The sequence below is a fragment of the Bos indicus x Bos taurus genome, chromosome 11 (assembly GCF_003369695.1).
Source record: "Bos indicus x Bos taurus breed Angus x Brahman F1 hybrid chromosome 11, Bos_hybrid_MaternalHap_v2.0, whole genome shotgun sequence".
NCBI lineage: Eukaryota > Metazoa > Chordata > Mammalia > Artiodactyla > Bovidae > Bos > Bos indicus x Bos taurus.
The window spans coordinates 19172113-19199018 of NC_040086.1; the positions used below are offsets into that span (position 1 = coordinate 19172113).

At 46.2% G+C, this 26906-nt stretch overlaps 1 protein-coding gene across 2 annotated transcripts in view; it reads left to right on the forward strand.

The window, feature by feature from the left end:
* The window catches only part of VIT (vitrin), a 124912-nt gene that overhangs the window by 77788 nt on the left and 20218 nt on the right, over positions 1 to 26906 (forward strand). For both annotated transcript variants that reach the window (XM_027555001.1, XM_027555002.1), the window contains 3 exons: positions 10956 to 11000; positions 12491 to 12553; positions 18840 to 18987. In XM_027555001.1, the coding sequence (XP_027410802.1) occupies positions 10956 to 11000; positions 12491 to 12553; positions 18840 to 18987 (256 nt within the window). The remainder of the gene's footprint in view (positions 1 to 10955; positions 11001 to 12490; positions 12554 to 18839; positions 18988 to 26906) is intronic.

The window sequence follows — 26906 nt, forward strand, 5'->3', positions numbered from 1 at the left end:
TTGATCGTGAGCACGTGTTCACTTTATAATTAGAAAACAGAGCTATTTTGAGTTTGTGTCCAAATAATTGGAACAAGAAAGCAGAGACATCACTTTGCCAACAAAGGTCCATATAGCCCAAGCTATGGTTTGAATGGCAACCCACTCTAGTACTCCTGCCTGGAAAATCCCATGGACGGAGGAGCCTGGTAGGCTGCAGTCCATGGGGTCGCTAAGAGTCGGGCACAACTGAGCGACTTCACTTTTCACTTTCATGCATTGGAGAAGGAAATGGCAACCCACTCTAGTGTTCTTGCCTGGAGAATCCCAGCGACAGAGGAGCCTGGTGGGCTGCCGTCTATGGGGTTGCACAGAGTCAGACACGACTGAAGCGACTTAGCAGCAGCAGCAGTAGCCATGTGGAAAAGGCAATGGCACCCCACTCCAGTACTCTTGCCTGGAAAATCCCATGGATGGAGGAGCCTGGTGGGCTGCAGTCCATGGGGTTGCTAAGAGTTGGACATGACTGAGCGGCTTCACTTTCACTTTTCACTCTCATGCATTGGAGAAGGAAATGGCAACCCACTCCAGTGTTCTTGCCTGGAGAGTCCCAGGGACGGGGGAACCTGGTGGGCTGCTGTCTATGGGGTCACACAGAGTCAGACACGACTGAAGTGACTTAGCAGCAGCAGTAGCAGTAGCCATGTATGGATGTAAGAGTTGGACCATAAAGAAGGCTGAGCACTGAAGAATTGACACCTTTGAACTATGGTGTTAGAGAAGACTTTTGAGTCCCTTGGACAGCAAGGAGATCAAACCAGTCAATCCTAAAGGAAATCAGTCCTGAATATTCATTGGAAGGACTGATGCTGAAGCTGAAACTCCAACACTTTGGCCACCTGAAGCAAAGAACGGACTCGTTGGAAAAGCCCCTGATGCTGTGAAAGATTGAGGGTAAGAGGAGAAGGGGGCGACAGAGGATGAGATGGTCGGATGGCATCACCGACTCAATGGATATGGGTTTGAGCAAACTCTGGGAGATAGTGAAGGACAGGGAAGACTGGCGTGCTGCAGTCCATGGGGGTCACAAAGTGTCAGACACAACTTAGTGACTGAACAATAACAACAACATTTGGAACAAAGACAAAAGGAATGAAAAGTTATGGTGGATAAATTTGATTCTAAGAAAAACAGGTGTTTTCCCATGACCTCTTATCTCTCCCCTTCCATGAAACTTGGTTCTTTCCCTCAGCCAGTTTTTATGTGGTCCCTTTCCCCCCTAAAACAGACTTTGCAGCTCTCTTTACAGAATCTCCCATCTCTCTCTGCCCTTTTAAAAACCTTGCTTCAGAAAAATTGCCCAGTGAATAATGAATGCTGAAATGTATTCGATTCTCCCACAGAGTAATTAAGGATAACCCATTGTGTACCCTTAAAAATGACTGAAAGCTAATGCTATTTGCATCAATACCATGTTAATGCAGTTTAAGCAAACTGCTAAATGTTAAGTGACATTTCTATTGAGGAATTACTGTAACTCCCTCGGGAGAGGCACAGCTGAATTATTATAAAAATAATGAAGTATAAAGAAATATGGCATTTAAGTAAAAGATGCTTTGACAGCTGTGGAGTGCAAGGGCTACTGTTACCTGGAGTTTTCAGTCAGTGTTTTGAGTTAAATCCTTCCCCTGCTCCCCACTTCAATGCCTCCTCCAGAGCAGATTCAGGCCACCCAAGGACAAAGCTTTACTTTTGTTCTCACCTTGGTAATATCTTGCTAGTATGAATCATGGAAAGAATGAGAAGAGTTAAATTCAAATTCATGCTCTGGCCACTCAAATGTTATTACAGATCTCTGGTCCACCACCACCTACAAATCAAAAAATCTTTTCACTCAGTCATGTCCAACTCTTTTCGATCCTGTGGACTGTAGCCCATCAGTCTCTTCTGTCCCTGGAATTCTCCAGGCAAAAATACTGGAGTGGGTTGCCATTTCCTTCTCTCAGGGATCTTCCCAAGCCAGGGATCAAACCCTGGTCTCCTGCATTGCAGGCAGACTCTACCATCTGAGCCACCGCCTATATTAACAGCCAAAATAGCCCCCAAGCTAATCCAGGTGAGAACCTAAACTCACCTTTCTAGCTACTGGAGGAAGTTAAGCTTGCTTACGTGGAGGTTGTCTTTCCAAATCCTTGTCATTTGACTCAGATTTGAACAGAAATCATTAAACCAGATATGTCAACAAAAGATTCTGCTCAAGGGCCCAACTTGTAAGGAAGCCATTAAATAAGCAAAGCGCCACTCCCTTGAGGCAATTTTTTTGGAGGTTGTAATAGAAATTCCTAAGGATTCAGTGACTAGGCTCTTATAAACTTGAAAAGGGATACTCTCTGGGGTTTACCCTTGAGGAACTTGGGTCAAAGACGCCTTTATCATTTCCCAGGAAAGGGCAGAGCCAATTTTGCTCAAGTACTTCTGTGACACGGGGAACAGAAATCATTCTTTCTCCTCCAGCAATTCTCCTATGAATCATGACACTCCCTGGCTCCTTTTTTTCACTTCTGTGTGCATCCCGTCAAGGTTTGGCCCAGGAACTGGGGATGCAGACACATGACACAAGTTTTTTTCTCTGAGAGGCTGTTGCGTCCTGCAGAGATGAGAAAGGAGAATCTAGCCCGGTTAGCTGCTTTCCACAAACTCTGCCTGGGGCCTGGGCCATGAGCTGACAGACTTAACAGCTTCCTTTACAGCCTCGGCACACAAGGAAGAAGAGTCCCGGCCTTTCTCTTGCGAGAGGTACCTGTCCTCCACGTTAAAAGATTCCTTGAGACTGCAGATTCTGTTTTGCTTTGGTGCCAGATGGGAGCAGGGGCTCCAAGGAGTCCCCTGGATAGGACTGAGAGCTTCTATGGCTTCCCAATTGCCTCTTTGCCAACGTACATGCTGATGTTCAGGACAAAAGGCTTAAGAATCAGATCTCTGGGCAGGCCAAGGACACCGAAGCCACTTTAGACCTTAACAGGCCCGGGAGATTAGTCATTCAGGCAGCCAAGCATGGGCACAGTTTTCCTTAGGGCTGTTGGCCTTCTCTGCAACCCCCAAAGTAGAGCCAACCACAGAGAGGAAGGCTGACTTCCAAGGAAAATCTGAATGAGGGGCGCTTTCATCAGGGGGCAAAATAAGAGAAGAAAACAGATTGTTGATTGCATGTTAATCAGCTGATCCTGTCTAATCCCACCCCCTGGGGTATCCAACAGCAGGAGTCTCTGAAGCCAGAAACCTGGCAAGGCTGCCGGCTGCTTACCGCCCTCGCGCTGCTGCACCTACAAACACTGTCTCCCACGCAGTGCTGGCCCCTGCAGCTCACCTGCAGGTCATGCCCAGCTTTGAACTTCTGGCTCCTGTTTCTTCCTGCCCAACAACCCAAGACTGTTTTTTAGCACTTGATCCCATTCCCTTTTCATAACCTTTTATAGCCTTACTGCCTGAGTCTCCAGCCCTGAGTCTCCCTTTCTCATCCATTCTCTTTGTGCTCCTAGTAACTAAGACTCCATCTCACTGACCACACTGATGGTCCCAGCTCCTTTCTCCCTCAAATCCTACTCTTTTCCACTGCTTTTCCCACTCCACTATCACTCTGCAACTTGGCTCTGAGCACTCAGACCCTCCCAAGGCAGGGTGCGCTTGGGGCTTCTGCTCGCCCGAGGTACTCAGTTCAGTTCAGTTGCTCAGTTCAGTTCAGTTCAGCCGCTCAGTCGTGTCCGACTCTTTGCAACCCCATGAATCGCAGCACGTCAGGCCTCCCTGTCCATCACTAACTCCCAGAGTTCACTCAGACTCACGTCCATCGAGTCAGTGATGCCATCCAGCCATCTCATCCTCTGTCATCCCCTTCTCCTCCTGCCCCCCAATCCCTCCCAGCATCAGAGTCTTTTCCAGTGAGTCAACTCTTTGCATGAGGTGCCCAAAGTACTGGAGTTTCAGCTTTAGCATCATTCCTTCCAAAGAAATCCCAGGGCTGATCTCCTTCAGAATGGACTGGTTGGATCTCCTTGCAGTCCAAGGGACTCTCAGGAGTCTTCTCCAACACCACAGTTCAAAAGCATCAATTCTTCGGCATTCAGCTTTTTTCACAGTCCAACTCTCACATCCATACATGACCACAGGAAAAACTGTAGCCTTGACTAGACGGACATTTGTTGGCAAAGTAATGTCTCTGCTTTTCAATATGCTATCTAGGTTGGACATAACTTTCCTTCCAAGGAGTAAGCATCTTTTAATTTCATGGCTGCAGTCACCATCTGCAGTGATTTTGGAGCCCAAAAAAGTAAAGTCTATTTGCCATGAAGTGATGGGACCGGATGCCATGATCTTCATTTTCTGAATGTTGAGCTTTAAGCCAACTTTCTCACTCTCCTCTTTCACTTTCATCAAGAGGCTCTGGTGCTCAGGCCTGCACAAATCTCAAAGCCCGGAGCTAGCTCCTGCAGATAGGGGAGCCACTGGCACACAGGATCTTCACCTGGCTCTCACTTCCGATAAAATCATGCATATCAGATAGTCAGCCAACTTCCCAGCTAGAAAATCCTCAGATCATAGAATTGGGAAGAACTGTATAAGTGCCTCTGGTCTGTATGTTTGTAATGAACAGCACAGCAATGACGCCGTTTCAAAGTGCACGGTAGCCAGATCAGGGACTGTAACTCCCTCCAGTTTTCTCGTCCTACCCATTTTCGGTCTTTTATGTGTTGGTGTTTCAGATTAGTTCAGAAGTCTTTTAACCTTCTATGTACTTTAGTGATTTCTGTCCTGTAATCACAGCCCATTAAAATATTTACTTAATGCCACATTGAAAAAATAAAACAAAGTGGATCTGATCTGATTTCCCACCAAATGAATCCCTTGTGACGTGGCAGACAGAGGCCTTGCCCTGTGTTTTTCTGTTGTTTAGTCACTCAGTCGTGTCTGACTCTTTTTGAACCCATGGCCCACCAGTCTTGTCTGTTCGTGGGATTTCCCAGGCAAGAATATTGGAGTAAGTTCCCATTTCCTTCTCCAGGGGATCTTCCCAATCCAAGAATCAAACCCACGTCTCCCATACTGGCAGGCAAATTCTTTAGCACTGAGCCACCAGGGAAGCCTTTGCCTGTGCAGGATAACTGTATGTGAGGGGCCCAGAGCTTCCCAGGCCCACTGTTGGATGTACTGTCTAGAACTTAAGCCTGGTTGCTCCTAACGTGTCTAAACTACTACTTCTTATTTTGTGGTCCAAGAACTTTGCTTTCAGGACCTCTGTGAGGCCCTCTCGTCGCTCCCTCTATAACTGAGGCCAGATTTTCTTCAAACTCTTCAACAAAAATGACATATCACCACAGATGGACTGAAGGAACTGACATCAGATTTGAGCTGTCTTCTACTATATCAGACACTGGAGAGATCTGCCACTCTTCCCATTGAATTCTTTTGTTTTAGGAAGCAGTTATTTCCATTATAAAATGTTAAAATAGAATAAATAGGTCTGTTGTTATTTTTAAGTGAATGAATAGTGAAATAAATGGATAGTCTGTTTTAAATGAGAGGATACACAGTTTTAATTTCTAATATGAGCAAAAGCAATAATAGATGTAACCATCACATCTTTGGGGATCTTCGGTATTTGTTAAGAGAATAAATTTGAGAGTCTTTCAAGTATATGAAAGTAGCCTTCATGTCCTCCTTTGCATCTCGTCTTTTCTGGGACAAATTTCTCTCAAACCTCCAACAGGTCCTTACGTGACTCGGCAGCACTCCCTCCAGCTAAACCTCAGTCTGTTGGTGGTGACTCAGAGCAGGACACGCTGCCTCGAGGGCTGTGCCAGGGAACTGCCTCTCTCGCTCTAAATACTCTGGTTCCTTGAAAACATCCCAAGTTCCATGTGGGGGAGGCTTTGTCTCCTCATCAGCTCATCTCCTACTGAACTGGCAATTGCTCAGGTTCCCAGGGCTTTTTCTCACGTATTTCTAGAGAAGCAGGTCACCCCAATGCTGTCCTGGTGCAGCTGAGTTTTTGCCCCCTCTTAGAATATCACACTTCACTCTGTTAAACCCTCCCTTAGTTTAGTGTGCTGCAGTCTTCCTGAATCTCAATTCTGTCACTGAATGTATTAACTAGCCTTCCATCATCATCAACTGGCCTTCCTTCTCTGTCATCCACCAAATTGATCAATACGCCACCCGTCTCCTCCCCAGTCACTGATAAAATTATATCACATGGGATGGAATCTCCTGAGCCCCACAAAATACCCCATCCGTGTTGAGGGCAATGCATTAACAGACACAGGCGGCTATGTACAGACCTAATAGTATGGCCATCGGCCTTAATATTTCATCCTCTCCTGCACAGGACCCCGAACTTAGGACCGTGAGTGAGTCCTGCTTCCTCCTGGCACCATGCCTTCTGCTCACAGATGTAACTTGACATGTCCCCAGTTTAAGCCACCACCTCCATGGCAGGGGAACTGTTAATTTAAAAAAAAAAAAAAAATGTACTGAGACATTGTGCTATGTGTTAGAACTAAAAGACGACTCAGATGTTTTCAGATTCTAATATTCTGGGGCTGGAACTTCTGTCTTGCCAGGTCCCATACTCCCCACCTCCAGGCTCATCAGTGAGGCCACCTCCTCCCCCCGCCCCCACAGGCATACCCTTTCCCCCTGACCAGGACCCTCTAAGTCCACTCTGGCTGGCCTGGCTGCTCCTGCTGTGCCCCCAGGGGAGGGAGGGGTGTACACTCAGCAAGATTGAGGCTAGAACTCAGGGACTTTTCCTTGGAACCATCCAAGGTAGCTTCACGGTACCCTGAGCTCTGTTTGATCAGATAAGCTTCACTGGCCTGGAAACCTAACCGCAGAGTTGATGTCGTTCGCATGAGAAGAGGTTGCCAGCTCCCAGACAAATGTCCCACGCAGAGCTTTGGAGGGGAACCCATCTGTAAACACAAGACTGCGGATGTTTTGCTGGCCTGATGCCCACGCCCAGGACCTCTGACTGTCCCCAGCCTTCTCCAATCACCCTCAAATGTGGAGTTGCTGGCACGAGGCCAGGCCCTGGAAGGGAGGTGTGCAGAGTCCCCTGGCTCCAGGGGCTGCTGCCCCTCAGACTGACGGCCTTCTGCTAAAGACTGCAGTGGAAGTCCCTGGGGAGAAGCCGGGACTGAGGGGCCACCTGTGGGTCTGTCCCATAAAACTTGAGAGCCCTAAGGGCCATTGTCATGACTCCCATTGGATCCCAGGCTGGTAAACTCCAGACATTCAGGGAACAGTAGGAGCCGTAACCAGTGCAAAGGCCGCCATGGATTTTAAACCAGGAATGTTCTGGGCCCTCGTTCTTCATGTGACATTCCAGGCCTGGCTTCTCTGTGGTGCATCCCTCACCCCCAGAACCCTGAGAATCGGAAGCAACAATGATGCCTCCCGTCATAAACAGGCAGTGACTATCACAGAGAGAGCCCACCGCCTGGGTCTAGCACTCTGCTCTGCCACTCCCCGTGTCAGCTTTCTCACCTGTAAAGTGGGATCACGGCTGTCCCTGACCCGCAGGGTTATTCTGATGCTCACATGGGGCTTGGTCAGTGCGTGTTCAAGACCAATACCTCCCATAGACGCTGACTGTATCTATACGATGACGGAGCCAGGACTGTCACAAAAATTATTAGCTGTTTCTTTACAAGTGCCTTTTACCCTTTTTGGAGTGATTTTATAGACATTTATCTTCATATGAGGGCTTCCCAGGTGGGCCAGTGGCAGAGAATCCAACTGTCAAGCAAAAGACACGGGTTCGATCCCTGGGTTAAGAAGATCCCCTGGAGGAGGAAATGGTAACCCACTCCAGTATTCTTGCCTGGGAAATCTCATGAACAGAGGAGCCTGGCAGGCCTCAGTCCATGGGGTCGCAAACAGGTGGACACGACCTAGCGACTAAACAACAACAGTCTTCACGTGAGGCAGGGCAGAACAAGTCCTGTGCCCCCAGTTTTACACAGGAGAAAACTGAAAGTCAGAGAAGGTAGGCAAGCCCCTCAGGCCCCCAGCTCTTTGGTAGACTCGGGATAGTCTTCTGTTTGCCCCCACACCATGCCCTTGACCTCGACACCAGAACCCAAACATTCTCACAAATCTCCTTCTCATCACCACCAAGCTCAAAGCACCAAGTCTGAGCTGTCCAAATATTTTTTCAGCCTTCAGCTTTTGGGTGAAAGTGATTTGGTTCAAACTTTTCCCAAACAAATTAAAGTGACACAGATAGAGGACAGGCCTCCAGGACAGAGTAAGAGACTTGGAAATCCTTCATGCGGGGGGAAAGAGGAGAGTGAAAAAGCTGACTTAAAACTCAACATTCAAAAAACGAAGATCATAGCATCCGGTCCCATCGCTTCATTACTTCATGTCAGAAAACTGTTCATCTCCTACTAAAGTAACAGAGCACCCAGCATTCTAATTTCCTCACACCCAAGGGTGCTGAAAGCCTGAGCCAAAAACTGAGGTGTCACCCACACTTTTTTTCTTTTTTTTTTAAAGGAAAAGGGCAAAGTGCATAGTTTTGCCAGTAGGTGGCGATAGAATAATGAGGCTAAAGAAGCTGAATACTTAAACATATAGATCATAAATATTTTGAACTTGGAGATCAGCCCACACAAACTGCTAATATTCCTCAAAAAGAAATTGCAGTTCATGGAGGGTATGTGACTTGCTCAAGGTCCTACACCTGGTTAATGGCTGAGTCAAATTAAACTCACTTTTCACCATGAACCCAGAATCTACAAGAGCACAAACTTGCCTTTCACAATAGCCTGGCATCACTGAATCATGTAAAGGAGAATATCACTTCATCTGAGTGTGCTAATTGAAGTGTGCTGGAACGCTGATGGTCTTTAAGAAATGAAACAGTTGGTTACGCTCTCCGCCTTGTGAGCTGAAGGTGGGAGGAGGGGGTGGGAAGGAGGAGAAAAATAGCCATGTGGGTGTCCTTAGAGGGCTTCCTAACATGTTTTGCTGCCCCTTAAGTCCCTTCCAGACATACTCCCCCCAAAAGATCAGGGACTATGGGATAAGAATGTTCACTTCCTGACCACCCCTGCCACTGCATCAGCACAGGTGTGCGGTGAAGGGCATTTGCTGCTTTGATCCATTCTGCTTCAGGCACGTGGGGAGAAGCAGGGCCTCAGGAAATGAGGGGACTGCCTACCCCCTGAAGGGGTCAGATTTGTTCTGTGTGGTTCCAAGGAAAGAAACACAAATAGATGGATGAGGCAAATGTACCTGGAATGATAATGGGCATATTTGGGGTGCATATTAAGTGTGATGGGGCTTTCCTGATGGCTCAGCAGTAAAGAAACTGCCTGCAATGCAGGAGATGCGAGTTCAATCCCTGGGTCAGGAAGATCCCCCGCAGGAGGAAATGGCAACCCACTTCAGTATTCTTGCCTGGAAAATTCCATGGAAAGAGGATCCTGGCAGTCTGTAGTCCATAGGGTCACAAAGAATTGGACATGACTGAATGCACACATGTGATTAAGTGTGATGAAGAACAGATGGATGGATGGTGGATAAAGGTTTCAGATTGGCATAAAGAAAAGTTTTCTCAAAGTCTCAGTAGTCCAAGAAGATATGCTCTATTTTTGTTGCTGCTAAAGTAATGAGTTCCCTGTCTCTGGAGGTATTCAAGCACCTGCCAGCCACTCACTTGGTAGAGATGTTATTGAAGCAGGTTAGTGGGTTGCATTGGAACACTGGACTGGTTCAAAATTGGGGAAGGAGTACATCAAAGCTGTATATTGTCACCCTGCTTATTTAACTTCTATGCAGAGAACATCATGAGAAATGCCGGGCTGGATGAAGCACAAGCTGGAATCAAGACTGCCGGGAGAAATATCAATAACCTGAGATATGCAGATGACACCACCCTTATGGCAGAAAGCAAAGAGTAAATAAAAAGCCTGTTAATGAAGGTGAAAGAAGAGAGTGAAAAAGCTGGCTTAAAACTCAATACTCAAAAAGCAAAGATTATGGCATCCAGTCCCATCACTTCATGGGAGACAATGGAAACAGTGAGAGAGTTTATTTTCTTGGGCTCCAAAATCATTGCAGATGGTGACTGCAGCCATGAAATTAAAAGATGCTTGCTCCTTGGACAAAAAGCTATAACAAACCTAGACAGAGTATTAAGAAGCAGAGATTAACTTTGCCAACAAAAGTCCATCTAGTCAAAGCTATGGTTTTTCCAGTGAGAGTTGGACCATAAAGAAGGCTGAGAGCCAAAGAATTGATGCCTTTGAACTGTGGTGTTGGAGAAGACTCTTGCAAGTCCCTTGGACTGCAAGGAGATCAAACCAGTCCATCCTAAAGGAAATCAGTCCTGAATATTCATTGGAGGGGCTGATGCTGCAGCTCCAATACTTTGGTCACCTGATGCGAAGAGTCGACCTATTGGAAAAAGACCCTGAGGCTGGAAAAGATCAATGGCAGGAGGAGAAGGGGATGACAAAGGATGAGATGGTTGGATGGCTTCATTGACTCAATGGACATGAGTTTGAGCAAGCTCCAGGAGAAGATGAAGGACAGGGAAGCCTGGTGTGCTGCAGCCCATGGGGTCACAAAGAGTCGGACATGACTGAGCGACTGAACAACAACAGTTGTTTCTTCGAATTGCATGAGCTTTTAGTTCCCCTTGAATTTCAGGAGTGCTATTATTCCATGGTTATTGGTGCATAGTGAAAGGAACAAAAGAGTAAAGATGTTTTTGTCTCTGACTTTAAGAACTTTAAATAAGAAAATCACACAGATTTCAGGTTGCTTCATCCCAAAGTCTGGTCTTGGGTTTCTTTACTAAGCTTTCTGCCATAATTAGAAAATGTTATCATTCTGGCAGTTCACTTGAGGGCTTCTGCTGGTTTCATCTAACTAATGAGTTTGTTTTTTTCTTTAATCCTGAAAATCAGGGGAACCTGCCTTGTGGAAACCTGAATCAGTCCTTCTCGATGCAGGTAATTATACAGCCCATCCTTCTGGCCATAACTAGATCAAGATTCTTAGGATTACAGCAAATGGCACAGAAGTCAAGCTCTGCTACAGAAGACTCCTCCAGTGCCACCTCCAACGTTAGGTGTCTGGTGGCCAGGCAAAGGGCCCACTGAAACCCCCACAGGGAGGACTGGGTCAGGGACAAGACTGGATTCACAGAGAGGGAAGGAAATGTGAAGACAGAAAGCAGTGAGTTCCCAGCCCCGAAAATGGGTTAGACCCTCACTCCATCTGGGCGCACACCTTAATTTCCTTCTATTTCATCTTCCTTCTTTGCAAATGGGATTCAGGTTTTTTCTTCACATGAATGAATGTTGTTCCCTATTTACTACATTAAGTGTTTAAAACTCCAACAGCAAACACAGTTTTCAGACTCTTGGTGCAAGGGCAGATTTTGCTGGTTTGGGGGCGGGGAGATATGGAGGAGAGGACTTGGGCCTCTGGATGTGTATTTCTTCCCCTCCCAGGACTCCTGGCTGAGAAATGCCATTAGTGAATTTTTTTAATGATTTGAGGAAGTGGGATGAGCAAGCTGACCTTTAATGGGAAGATGAAATCATGTGCTTTGCAAATTGGAAAAACTAACAAAGCCAGGAGAAATCTCACCCCACCCAAGAGTGGAGTCCTGAGCACCTTCCTCCATGGAGGTGGGGGACTCTTGGTGGGCGTTCCCCAGCATCCCAGAATCAGGAGACTCACTTCCGGTGCTGCAATTACACTTTGCCGAGAAACTCATTGGCCTTTCTAAGCCTTAAAAGACTATTGTCTTTATTTCCTTATATGAAATATTTGTGAATGTGGCTCCCAGGTAAACAGCTCTAAAGAAAACCCTGAAGCTGAAATTCAGTTCACATACACACACGCCCTCTCAAAGCACTAATCCTTTTGTTTCTGCATCTGGTCTCAGAGTGCAGGAGGGGACAGGCTGCAGTGTAGACCCTCTTGTTTGTTTGAGCTGCTAGTATCTCATCTCTTCTCCCCTGGTCTACACCCAACCCCATCCTCGGTCTCACTGATCTTTGTTCATCAACTCAGTCACTGAATATTGACTGAGGACCACGGGGAAGGTTTATGTGATGGGTGAGACTCATCCCTGACCTCAAGATTTTCAGAATTGTATGGAGGGATAATTTACACTGGCAAAGTGCTTAATGCTTTCAGATAAGAAGGCTAAGGCTCAGACAGATTAAGCTAAGGGGCTGTAGAAGACAGATCTGAACACACCTGACTTCAAATGCCCGTGAGCACCCAGAGGAGTGCTGTGTCTCTATTGCGCTGTCCATGAATATTCATTCTTATCTCCTCAGATGGGGGAGGTATGGAGAAGAGCACAGTTAGCAGTAAGCCCAGCCCCTGTAGCTGAGTGTGAATATCCATTTTGTCCCCATCCCTGGGGTGAGGCCAGATGCTTCCTGTTCTTGTAAGTCACCAAAAGTTTTACTGCTCTTTCCAGGATTTGTTCCAAAAGAAGAATTAAGCACACAGTCTTTGGAGCCAGCATCCCAGGGAGATCCAAGTAAGTTAATTGACAACTAGAAACCCCTAGTGGCTTTGACATCTGATCTGCTCTCTCTCCCCTCTGCCCACTCACTCCCACCCACACCCGCCTCTCTCCTACCCTGGATCTATTTATCTCTCTTCTGTCACTTTGTTCTAAAGGAAAAGGGAAGCTTCTGAAGGATTTAAACTATCTGTGTGCAAGAGGGGGAGAGGATCAGATGTTTAAAATGTCACTATGGCAACAGGGTGGGGTGGAACGGGGAGACAAGAGTGAATGAAAGGAGACTGGCTTGCCAGTGATGATGGAGGTCTGCAGAGATGATGGTACACAGAGCTCGGGGTGGGAAGCGTAAATGGAGAGAAACGGGCAAATCCAAGAGAGAAAGAAAGAAGCTAGAGGGGTGGAGTGAAGACAGGGAGCAATTAAAGATGATTTGAGCAACTGGAGCTGCCATGAGGACCACTGGAGCTGGAACAGGTTGGGGCAGGAACGCATTTATATCTATCATCTTCTGTAAGACATTCAGTCTAGCAGAGAGTTGGCTACCCTGACATTCAGAAACAATAGTCCAGCTGGAAATTTAGAGTTGGAAGATGATGAGGGCAAAACCAAGGTTTTGAGAACCGAAAGTGTGACCCAGGGAGACAGGTTACAGTAAGAAGAAACAGGGGACTTAAACCTGAAGATCTCTGATACTAACTGGGTGGAAGAGAAGCCACCCAAGGATACAAGAAAGAGAGCAGAGAAAAAGAGGGAAACCAGGAGGGAGCTGTGTGTTGCAAGCATCTGCAAATTCCCCCAGAAAGCCCTGACAAGTCAGCCACCAATGGGCTGCGAGTCTCAACTCACCTATATGTGAGAATCGCCTGCAGACATCTTAAAAAATGAAAGATGCCACTTCTTGCCTCATACCTACTGAGTCTCCCTTGATTTTGCCACTCTAAGTGTGGTTTGAGAACCAGCAGCATCAGGTATCACCTGGGAGCTTGTTAGAGATGCAAACTCTCAGGGTCCACCCGAGACTTACTGAATCAAGCAATTCCTTTGCACATCAACCCTTGAGAAGCACCGCCTAGAGTGATTCCCAGGCATCTTTATTTGTCGAAGCTGCATAAGGAACTCAGATATTTATCCAGGGTTAAAAGACACTGGCCTAATATATTGGTCAACACAAAGCATTCATCTATAAAACTGTACCATGTTGAAGAATACCAAAGCAATTAAGAAAATTGGTAGATTGATTCCTGCAGATACTCTGTCTTACCTTTCCTTCCTCCTCTTCCATCCTCGGTGAGCATAATGCATTGCTCACGCTGAACACTTCATGACCCAGTTCTGTCCCTTTGTACTGACACTGTCATCTTCACATCAGCATGCCTTCATCTTTACGTGAGAAAGCCACTAGGGTCTCAGTGAGCACATGCCCTGAGGGTGAGCCACTGTCATTCAAACATTCTTGGGTGCAAATCAAAACTACAACGAGGTATCATCTGACACTCATCAGAATGGCCATCATCGAAAAATCTACAAGCAATAAATGCTGGAGAGGGTGGAGACAAAAGGGAACCCTCCTGCATTGGTGGGAATGTAAATTGACACAGCCACTGTGGAAAACAGTATGGAGGCGCCTTAAAAATCTGAACATAGGGCTACCATGAGACCAAGCAATCCTACTCCTGGGCATATATCCAGAGAAAACCAGAATTGAAACAGATACACACACCTCAGTGTCCATTGCAGTGCTGTTTACAATAGCCAGGACACGGAAGCAACCTAAATCTCCATCAGCAAAGGAATGGATAAAGAAGATCTAGTACATACATGCAATGGAATATTACTCAGCCATAAAAAGGAATGAAACGCTGCCATTTGCAGAGACATGGATGACACAGAGACTCACTCAGAGTGAAGTCAGAAAAACAAATATTGTATATTAATGCATATATACGGAATCTAGAAAAGTGGTATAGATCATCTTATTTGCAAAGCAGAGATAGAGACACAGACATAGAGAAAAAACATGGGGATATCAAGGAGGAAAGCTGGGGGTGGGATGAATTGGGAGTTTGGAATTGACATATAGAGATTATTGATACTATGTATTAAATTGATAACTAATGAGAATCTGCTGTATAGAGCAGGGAATTCACTGCTTTGTGGTGACCTAAATGGGAAGGAAATCCAAAAAAAGAGGGCATATATGCAAATATATTGCTGATTCACTTTGCTGTACAGCAGAAACTAACACAACATTGTAAAGCAACTGTACTCCAATAAAAATGAATTTTAAACATTTCTTGGAAAAGAGGAGCAAAGTTAACCCCAGTTTCAGCCATTAGGCTGAGTGAAGAGAATGAAGTAAATAAACACTTTGCTTCTTAAAACCTATGAAATCAATGTCTCAATCCTGAACATAGCTCAAGATGTAAGAAATAAGGAGAAAAAAAATGGTCTAGGAAGAACCAAAATAGATGCTACAAAATCCATGTACTCTTGTTTGGCCCTTACTCTAATTAAGTTATTCTTTTCTCTAAATAAAAAAATAAAGGAATTTCATGTAAAAAGGCATATTGAACTACGCTGCTGACATCTGAAAGAAAAAGTTCTCTTCAGGCGTGCTTCTCAAACTTTAATGTGCACATCAATCACCTGGGGATCTTGCTAAACTGGAATCTGATTCTATATGTCCAGGTGGAGCCTGGGCATTCACATTTCCAGCAAACTGTTGGTGCTGGTGCGCCGCAAGCCCTAAAGAGCACCACTGCCACCTGCTGGCGGCAATTCACATCACAAGCCTGGACCTAGGAAAGAGTGGGAATAGCCCTGTTTGGGAAACATGCCAAGCCATAGAGTAGTTCTGCTGTTCTTTTGCTTGATTCTTGACTTTCAGTCAGTTCAGTTCAGTCGCTAAGTCGTGTCTGATTCATTGCGACCCCATGGACTGCAGCACGCCAGGCTTTCCTATCCATCACCAACTCCCGGAGCTTACTCAAACTACTGTCCATCAAGTCAGTGATACCATCCAACCATCTCATCCTCTGTCATCCCCTTCTCCTCCTGCCTTCCATCTTTCCCAGCATCAGGGTCTTTTCCAATGAGTCAGTTCTTCACTTCAGGTGGCCAAAGTATTAGAGCTTCAGCATCAGTCCTTCCAATGAATATTCAGGACATCTCCTTTAGGATGGACTGGTTGGATCTCCTTGCTGTCCAAGGGACTCTCAAGAGTCTTCTCCAAAACCACAGTTCAAAAGCATCAATTCTTCAGTGCTCAGCTTTCTTTATAGTCCAACTCTCACATCCATACTTGACTACTGGAAAAACCATAGCTTTGACTAGATGGGCCTTTGTCGGCAATGTCTCTGCTTTTTAATATGCTGCCTAGGTTGGTTATAGCTTTTCTTCCAAGGAGCGACTTTTAATTTCATGGCTGCAGTCACCATCTGCAGTGATTCTGGAGCCCAAGAAAATAAAGTCTCTCGCTGTTTCCACGGTTTCCCCATCTATTTGCCATGAAGTGATGGGACCACATGCCATGATCTTAGATTTCTGAATGTTGAGCTTTAAGCCAACTTTTTCACTCTCCTCTTTCACTTTCATCAAGAGGCTCTCTAGTTCCTCTTCACTTTCTGCCATTAGGGTGGTGTCATCTGCATATCTGAGGTTGTTGATATTTCTCCTGGAAATCTTGATTCCAGCTTGTGCTTCATCCAGCCCAGCATTTCACATGATGTAATCTGCATATAAGTCAAATAAGCAGGGTGACAATATACAGCTTTTACATACTCCTTTCCTGATTTGGAACCAGTCTGTTGTTCCATGTCCAGTTCTAATTGTTGCTTCTTGACCTGCATACAGATTTCTCAGGAGGCAGCTCAGGTGGTCTGGTATTCCCATCTCTTTCAGAATTTTCCATAGTTTGTTGTGATCCACACAGTCAAAGGCTTTGGCATAGTCAGTAAAGAAGAAGTAGATGTTTTTCTGGAACTCTCTTCCTTTTTCAATGATCCAGCGGATGTTGACAATTTGATTTCTGGTTCCTCTGCCTTTTCTAAATCCAGCTTGAACATCTGGAAGTTCTTGGTTCACATACTGTTGAAGCCTTGCTTGGAGGATTTTGAGCATTACTTTGCTAGCATGTGAGATGAGTGCAATTGTGTGATAGTTTGAACATTCTTTGGCATTGCCTTTCTTTGGGATTGGAATGAAAACTGACCTTTTCCAGTCCTGTGGCCACTGCTGAGTTTTCCAAATTTGCTGGCATAATGAGTGCAGCACTTTCACAGCATCATCGTTTAGGATTTGAAATGGCTCAACTGGAATTCCATCACCTCCACTAGCTTTGTTCATAGTGATGCTTCCCAAGGTCCACTTGACTTCTTATTCCAGGATATCTGGCTCTAGGTGAGTGATCACACTGTTGTGGTTATCTGGGTCATGAGGATCTTTTTTGTATAGTTCCTCTGTGTATTGTTGCCACCTCTTCTTAATATCTTCTGCTTCTGCTGTAAGTCATATGTTATAAGTCATACAGTCATAGCAAATACCCTCTTCCAACAACACAAGAGAAGACTCCACACATGGACATCACCAGATGGTCAACACCAAAATCAGGTTGATTATATTCTTTGCAGCCAAAGATAGAGAAGCTCTATACAGTCAGTAAAAACAAGACTGGGAGCTGACTGTGGCTCAGATCATAAACTCCTTATTGCCAAATTCAGACTTAAAGAAAATAGGGAAAACCACTAAACTATTCAGGTATGACCTAAATCAAATCCCTTACGATTATATAGTGGAAGTGACAAACAAATTGAAGGGATTAGATCTGATAGACAGAGTGCCTGAAGAACTGTGGATGGAGGTTCATGACATTGTACAGGAGGCAGGGATCAAGACCATCCCCAAGAAAAAGAAATGCAAAAAGGCAAAATGGTTTCTGAGGAGGCCTTACAAATAGCTGAGAAAAGAAGAGAAGTGAAAGGCAAAGGAGAAAAGGAAAGCTATACCCATTTGAATGCAGAGTTCCAAAGAACAGCAAGAAGAGATAAGAAAGCCTTCCTCAGTGATCAATGCAAAGAAATAGAGGAAAACAATACAGTAGAAAAGACGAGAGATCTCCTCAAGAAAATTAGAGACACCAAGGGAACATTCTTGACTTTAGTGGCATCTTTAAACTTCACTTCTTGATTTCACTTGCTTCTTCCAATCTTCATCTCAAGGATCATGCTTGGGCATAGGCAGTTTGGAGGCAGCAAAGGACAGGGGTAGCCAGCTGAATGAGAAGAGTTGGCAGGCCCCAAACGTCCAGGCAGACAGGGTCTAAAAGCTTACGAGGTCTCCAGTGAGCCCGGGCGCTGATTCCAGACGGAGTGAAGTCAGCCAGGCCCAGAGAGGTCCCTGTCATTACCTACTTCTCCTCTGGTTTTGATTGCCATGCACCACAGCAAGAAAACAAGGCGTTTTTTCAGAACCTTTTCCCTTCACGTCCAGTTCTGTAGTATCACTCTTTACTAAGCATTCCTCAACAGTTAGTTCTGTTTAAAAGTGTATCAACTCATGTCCATTTCTTGCTTTCATTAATGTCTATATGTGCTATGTGCTCAGTCTCTCAGTCGTGTCTGACTCTTTTGAAACCCCATGAACTATAGCCCTCCAGGCTCCTCTGTCCATGGAATTCTCCAGGCAGGAATACTGGAGAGGGTAGCCATTCCCTTCTGTAAGGAATCTTCCTGACCCAGGGATCAAACCTGGGTCTCCTGCATTTCAGGCAGATTCTTTACAGTCTGAGCCCACACATTTTCATATACATACATACATAATATATATATTAGGGCTTGCAGGTGGCGCTCGTGGTAGGAAGTGACAACCCACCCTAGTATTCTTGCCTGGAGAATCCCATGGACAGAGGAGCCTGGCAGGCTCCAAAGGGGTCGCAAAGTGATCAATACAACTTAGCAACTGAACACAACAGCTGACATGGTCTGAGCTAGGACACCATTCTGAGGGCCTTCTTAGACTTGACTTGGAGGTCTGGCTTTTGAAGTCTGTAATTGTGGCTAATACAGAGAATTCTACAACAACCATGGAAATAAGTACCAGCCCAAGTATCTGTGATCTTGGTGCCCAGTGAAAATGTGCTGTGAATATAAATAAATAAGTATATCTTGCATCTTGCTACTTTTTTTTTTTTTTAACTTTCTTTTCATTGCAATCTCAGGCAGCTCTGGTTGAGGAAGAGGGGAGTGGGCGGTGAATGCAATGAGAGAGGAGCAGAATAACAGAGTCCTTTTCCGCTTCTCAGGCTGCAAAGTTGACTTGTCGTTTTTAATTGATGGGAGCTCGAGCATCGGCAAACGTCGATTCCGAATCCAGAAGCAGTTTCTGACCGACGTCGCCCAGACTCTTGACATTGGCCCCGCTGGCCCACTAATGGGTGTTGTTCAGTATGGGTAAGTGTGGCTCTGAACTAGAAAACCAGGGCATGACCCTCGTTTCATTCTGTGCCAGAAAAGAAAAATATCCATACATCTAGAGCACAGCAGATTCATTCTCTTCCCTGATACAGACATAAATGAGAGAAACTGAAGCAATCCAGATGCCAATGAAGAAATCTGAGGCCTCCAGAAGGAGGAACAGGTTAATCAACACTCGAAAGTAAATGGCATTTGCACTCCTGATTGGTAGAGAGAATATTTGGGGACTAAGAGAGCTGGGTTCAAGTTTTCGCTTAGCCAATAGCAGGCTGTGTGGCCTTGAGCTAAGGCCTTCACTTCTCTCTCAGGCAATTTCCCTTTCAACCCTGACTCCTCGAGTATTAGTTTGAGGGGCTCCTGTGCTACCTTATAGGTGTGTGTGTACTAAGTCATTTCAGTTGTGTCCAACTCTCTGTGACCCCATGGACTATAGCCCGTCAGGCTATAGTCCATTGGATTCTCCAGGCAAGGAGACTGGAGTGGGTAGTCATGCCCTCCTCCAGGGCATCTTCCCAACCCAGAGATTGAATCCAGGGCTCTTATATCTCCTTCACTGGCAAGAGGCTTCTTTACCACTAGCTGGGAAGACCAAAAAGTCTGTAGCAGAGGTCTCACTTGTAGGTGAGATGACCAGAAATCATGGTCCTCTGGGTTGAACTTTCTCCTTTCTCCCGATAACCTGAGGCCTCTGCGCTGGTGTAGGGAAGGCTTCCCTGGCAATGGGGAGCACTGCAGGAGGTGGGGGGTGCGGTGGCCCCCAGCAGTCACCTAGCTGACTATCCTCAATTCAGTCTACTCTTCTACATAGGATAGAAATTGAGGGCTCATACTGATGTCCACCCTCAACTTTTCTCTTATTGGGGATAATAAATGAATCTTATTTCACATGCAATAGATTCCACTTTAAAGCAGATTTATAGAAATCAACTAGAAATAAGTAATCAAAAGAGCAAACAAGCTCAAATCTCAAATAATAGGTGGCCTTTTGATCAAGAACCATTAAGGGCAGGATAACTGTCATATTTTCCACAAAGGATCTAGACACAACCTTCATTCCCCAGATCTGTAGCTCAGCCTTGGCCTTGGAAACTAACTTAGGCCTTGGTACCTCTTGCTCAGAAGCCGCAGTTACAGCTTATTTGTGCTTTGTGACAAGTTAAAGAAAAAAAAAACCCTGACAACAGCCAGGAGGTCTCCAGACCCTTCAAACATTTAGAGCAGCACTTTAACCAACGTTGTTATGTCAAATACACTAGGATATTTAGTTTTGAGATCTCCAAAGGCATAAAACTGCTTTGCTTTCACAAGGGCCTATAACATTTGTATTTTTAGAATTAAATTCCATTAGCATATATAGCACCACCTTCTATTTCAGTGAAGAAAAATCGCTGAGTTAAGTGGCACTTGTATACAATCCGAGTCAAATATATAAAAATAAACACTTGCTACAAATGTTAATTCTCACTGTCAGATGTTCTGGAACCTTTTATCTTGAAGTAGGAAAATATGTGGTTTGGGCCATTGTTTTCTTGTATTTCAACACGCCAACCTGTTTTCATTCCTGTTTTTCTTTTTAAAGATAGCAAATGAATAGCAGGCTTCTCTGGGGAGGAAATGTAAGTGTTTTAGTGCAGATGTCCCTGGTCAGTTTATTGAGGGATTTAAAGCTTGGTGTGTCATCTTGCATTAAAAAATAGCTGCTTTAAAATCTGTGTATACCAAAGTTTATAGGATAATATGAAAATAAGGCGATAAATATGTCAAGGAAAAGAAAAATGACAGGCAGACTGTTTGGTGTGCTGATGGGAACACGGATTAAAGAATAAATGCAGCAAGGTAGGAAAAACAATTCAATAAAGGCTTCTTCCTCTCAAAATAACATTTTCTCCCACTGTGTTCTTAACGTCATCACCATTTACAGGGAAGAGTCTATCTCCACGCTTTCCAATGTCACTTTCTAAAAATACCTTTGCTGTTTGTCCTTTTTTCCCATCCCGCATCCTTATTAATTTAAAGCCCTTAAGGGAAATGTGTCTGTTTTCCTTCACTTTCTGCTCACACAAGCCGATCGATATCTTCGGCCTCAGGGTGGGGTGGAAAGCACAAGGAACTGGTAACAGGACGTCTTGAATTCACTGGGATTCAAGCCTTTGCTCCACTGGGTGACCTTAGGCAAGTCACTTAGCCTCTCCAGGTAAGAGCTGCCATCGGTGACGTCCGGGGCAGGCGGAGCAGCTGATTTATTAGGGCTCTGCCAGCCCAGATGTTCTGTAATTCAGTGACTGGCTCTGTACTAAGAAGACAGCCAATCAATGGACGTTGGGCGAACCCATTGGAAGCGCCTCCTCTCCCTTCCAGCTTCGGGTTCTGAATAGGTGTGTGAGTGATGAGCAAGGAAACAATGGCCGCACAGAGGTTATACGTCCGTCGGGGAACAAAATCAGCTGGAGAAAAGCGCTAGGAGGGCGTAATGAGGCTGAAGGGGAAATCCACGCACCCAGAAGTAAAAGCTGAAAATGCTTTTATATCTGCCCCGGCTCTCCCGTCCATTCTTTCTCCAGCAAATGGTCTTAGTGTGCTGGGGGGGAGCGTGGGGGGCAGGGAATGGTGAGGGGCAGAGGTCGACGCAGATCTGAAGTCAGTGTTTCTGGAAGAGGCTCACCAGTGTTTGGCTGGCTAGGAAACTGGCCCTTTGGGTTCTCACTGGATTCTAGTACCCATGTGACGACCCGTCACTGGGGATCAGCCCCATTCTCTCAGAATCGCAGTGCAGTGGGGGCCCTAGAAAGCTCGTGCTTCCACCTCCTCATGTTACAGTAAGGAAACAGGCTCTAAAAGGAATGCCCACCCCGCCAGGAACAAGCTCCCAAGGTGAGGCGTAGGCTGGGAAGGAGCTGGCAGAGGTGGGAGGACTCGGAGCTCCCTATTCCTCCTCTCGGGTTTCTCACCCCCATCAGCGCTGCCCGGGTCCACGTGAAAGATTCCCCCAGAACATTCTTTCGCTTGGCTTTCCGTAGAGCTGAGGCAGAACTTAGACTTTTGAGGGATTTAGAAGCCTCATACTATGAACACGAAACAGAAGGCAAATAAGAAATAAAAATATGAGAAGCAGAACAATGGCCTGATGGACAAAATGCAGAGCTTGTTCTGCCTGCTGGTCCCTAAGCATCCTACACAGAGATACTTTGGGTACAGGAGACAGAAACCAGCCCAGGCAGGCAGGTGAAAGGAGAGTGATGTCACAGGATTGGCGGGTCACTGGTCCCCTCCCTCTTTCTTTCCTGCATCTCCTCGGCTCTCTGCTTGTCCTCTGTCCTTCCCCCCAGTGGCCCAGCATCATCCCCTGCCAGGCTCATGGCTTCTGCCCCTTTCTGTAACTTCTCCTTTCACTGGCTGGGTTCCTGCTTCTGGTCCAGGCCAAGGGGAGCTCTTCAGCCCGGGCGGTGCCAACCTTCTCGGTCTCCCACATCCCCTCTCTGCACACGCAGAGGCTTGGAACCCAAGATCGGGTTAACCTTTCAGCAACCACAGCGTTCCTTCCACAGTCATCACACACCTCCAGTAAGAGTCCACATTCGATACAGACCCAGAGAGGCTGAGTGACTTCCCTAAAAATCCACAGCTAATGCTTGGCCACTAGGGAGAAGACAGATATTAAATCTTGGGTTAATCTCTAAGATGTGAAACCAAATTGACTTCAAAGATTTTGCTTCTCTGCCAAGAAAGCTCCTGATGATTGAAGTTTTCCACCAAACTGAGGACTGAGACCCTATTGAAGAAAAGGCCAAGGACCAAGCCCTCATTTTGCACACTTGGTCTCATTTTAGAATTAAGCAGCCAACAGGCTTGTGGTTGCGCTTAAGACCAATGGGAACACTAAGAGGCTAGAAGAAAGAGTGGCCAGACAAGTAGCTATTCGTTGAACTGTAGCAAACAGAACAGTGAAGCCAAGCAGGTTACATTTTAGCTGCTGCCTGGATCCACAGGTGCTGAATACCCTCTGGACCTTCAATATAATGTTGTCTTCATCCCCAGTTTCAGTACAAATGGAACAGAATTGTACATGTTCTTCTGAACTTTGTAATCTACCCAAGGGTACCAACACTGGAAAACAAGCTATCGAATAAAGCAAAATATTGGTTGTTCTTCATTTCAAAATGAAATCCTTTTCTTTGCCCATGGTTCTCTGACAGGTGTCCTGTGTTTTAGCTCAAAGTTGGGCTGCATTTCCTTACTTTACTTCTCAGCCCACCCAACTCAGCCCAGACTGAACACCCTCAGTCACATTCAGTTGAGCCTCCCTTCCTGCCCCCCAAAGCAGGGAGCTCAGAGGCTCCCGTGGACCGGCTGAGCCGTCCAGTGTGGGGCATCCAGAGTCAGGAGAAGAAACCAGGGGTTGGGTATGGTGCGATGGGCAGAATAATGGCTGCGAAGCTCCCCATGTCTGACTCCCTGGAATCCACGGCTGTGATAACTCACTGAGGCAACAACCTTCCTGGCTGTGTGGAATCAATTCACTGGTTTCCCATGAAACAGCAAAAACTGGCTTCATAAACCTATCATTTCCAGCAATGTATCAGAAGCAGAAATCTCTATTATAAGAAACATTTTGGCCCTTTTTTCATGCAACTTGAGAGGGAAACAGAAATGTAAACAGAATGAGCCTCACAGCCAAGACCGACTGAGCAGATGGCTGCTGCGTGTTCAAAACCCGATGTTATACTCATTAGGTCCAGCGCGGAGCCCCCACCAAGATATTCCATCAGAGCCGGAGGGGCTTGGAGCTGTGATTAAAGTCAAGGACCCTGAGACGGGAGACTGTCCTGGATGCCCAGGTGTCCCAGTCTAACCACTTGGGTGCTTAAAAGCAGAGAACCCTTCCCAGCTATTATCCATTGAGGGAGATGTGACTATGGAAGAGGCTCAGAAAGATGCGACGGCTGGCTCTGAAGGTGGAGGAGAGGGACACTAATCAAGAAACACGTGCTGGAAAAGACCAGGCAATGATGGTCTCCGAGAGCCTTTGAAAGGGAGCGTGGCTCTGCTGGGGAGAGCCCCCGTGGGCTGCTGACCTCCAGAGCTGTAAACTGGTGAGTGTGTTGGTTCGGTCACTAAGTTTGCAATAGAAATAGGCAACTGCTACACCTGGCAAGGAGGACCCTTCTGTCACGTTTTCTTGAGTTTGCACAAAGGTGTGAGAGGGTTTGGGGTACGAGCCCCCACAGGAGGGGGCCTGGGAGATGCTTGGCACCACAGGACCCCAGAACAGGAAGGGGCTGCCTGGTCCCGACGTCACCAGCGGAGCTTTTAGAAATGCTGATGCCTGGGCGCTATCTCAGACCTATTAACCTGGAATTTGGCAAATACCCAGAAGCTAGTATGTTAATCTGTAGCCAAGGTGAGAATCACTAACCCCCAGGGAGGGGAAGGGACAGCTTGGCTTCCCTGGAAAGAGGGTGGCACCTGGCAGAGCTTGGGTCTCTCCAACCCCTGCCCCGTCCACTCCTCGAGCCCTCCATCTACACTGCCTGTAGAGGAAGCGACAGGACCCAGAACAGCTGCCTGTCTCCCCGGAAGGGCTCTCCAGGGCCTAGGGGCACTTGCAAAGACCTCTAGGCCCCTCTTCTTTCAAGGCAGGTGAACTCTGAGCCACACGCCTCAGGGACACACACTCAAGGCTGACTGAGCTGGGAATACAGTTTACACAAGGATCTGATGCTTTTCTGTTCCCACCACACAGTTCTCCCAGGGGGACAGAGGAAACAAAGACTGCCCTTGTCTCATGCCCTCTCTCCTTGGATGGGTTCTCCTTGACCCTGCATTGCACATCACCAGGGCTTCTCTGGGGGCCCCACATCCATGCCATGCTGAGATTATTCTCCCTAGATCCTTGGACCATTCTGCTAGAGAAGCAGACGGCCACTCTTGTGCACATTAGAACTACTTGGGGAACACTGAAAAATCCCAATGCCCAAACCAAACTGGGGTGTGCTGTTATCTGGTGACCCCTGTGCCCCAGGACCCTCCCGTCTCCCCCCCAGGTCACCAGCCTAGGGCTTCAGGAGCTCCATTCTCCTTCCTCTCTGCCTTTCTCGCACCTTCTGCAGATTTATTTATTCTCCCCTGTTCCCCATATCACTGGCAGCCCCACTGCTTATGTTCTTGATTCTTACAGCATTCTCTAAGACAGAGGTCCCCAACCTCCGGGCCATGGACCGGTCCTTCCTGTCAGATCAGCGGTGGCATCAGATTAGAAATAAAGCACACGATAACGGTAATGTGCTTGGATCATCTAAAGCCATTCTCCCCTGTGAAGACACTGCCACTCACACACGATACACAGTGTCATGTGCGTGAGACACAGCCTCTCATGAGGCTATGAGAAAGGCAGAACCTCAGGCCTCACATCCAATCCACAGAATCCATATTTTTAAAAGATCCCAGGTGACCAGATGCACAACTGGGTTTGGGAAGCACCAGACACTGTCTGTTGTCAAGACCTTCTATGTCCCTGCACTTATCAAGCCGGGCAGTATAACAGACAGCAAGCTGGAGAGCCTCCTGGCTCTAGAGTAGTTCTCAGATCAGCAGAGTACACACCCATGTTTCCTCCAGCAGGAAGATGCTTGCAGGTTAACTTTCTATTTTTTTGGTGGTGGGTGGAATTATTGTTGCTAATTACACACACACACACACACACACACACACACAAATACTCCTCTAAACACAAAATTTGATTATAAGACTCTGCTCCAAATCTCTGACCCTAGGAAATGTGAGAAAGGCCAGTGTCCTTTCAAAAGGGGCTAGTTGTGCTAAGTCCCTCAGCAGGTTGGCCTGGGCCCCTGCATTGACCATAGCTGCTCAGTCCTTTAAGGGGAGAGACAGAATCATTTCACTCTGAGCTGAGTAATGCCCTCAAGGGACAAGTCTGTCACCCAACCTACTGCCACCTTAGGCAACCAGGGTTACCCCGGAACATCCTCCTGAGTTCACAGGCGTGGTTCAACTCAGTGACTAACTCCAGAAATCATCACACTTTTAGCATCACACTTTTAGCATTACGAAAATTAAAAGACTAAGGATAGTCAATAGAATGAGCTGGGCTCCAACAGTACGTGAACTGAGAAATTCTAGATGTTCAAGCTGGATTTAGAAAAGGCAGAGGAACCAGAAATCAAATCGCCAACATCTGTTGGATCATCGTAAAAGCAAGAGAATTCCAGAAAAACATCTACTTCTGCTTCATTGACTACACTAAAGCCTTTGACTGTGTGGATCACAACCAACTGTCAAAAATCTTAAAGAGATGGGAATACCAGACCACCTGACCTGCCTCCTGAGAAATCTGTATGCAGGTCAAGAAGCAACATTTAGAACCAGACATGGAACAACAGACTGATTCCAAATTGGGAAAGGAGTATGTCAAGGCTATATATTGTCACCCTACTTATTTAACTTATATGCGGAGTACATCATGTGAAATGCCAGGCTGGATGAAGCACAACCTGAAATCAAGATTGCCGGGAGCAATATCAATAACCTCAGATACTCAGATGGCACCACCCTTATCACAGAAAGCGAAGAGGAACTAAAGAGCCTCTTGATGAAAGTGAAAGAGGAGGGTGAAAAGCTGGCTTAAAACTCAACATTCAGAGAACAAAGATCATGGCATCCAGTCCCATCACTTCATTGGCAAATAGATGGGAAAACAATGCAAACAGTAAGAGACTTTATTTTGGGGGGCTCCAAAATCACTGCAGATGGTGACTGCAACTATGAAATTAAAAGACGCTTGCTCCTTGGAAGAAAAGCTATGACAAACCTAGACAGCATATTAAAAAAGCAGAGAGATTACTTTGCTGACAAAGGTCCATCTAGTCAAAGCTATGGTT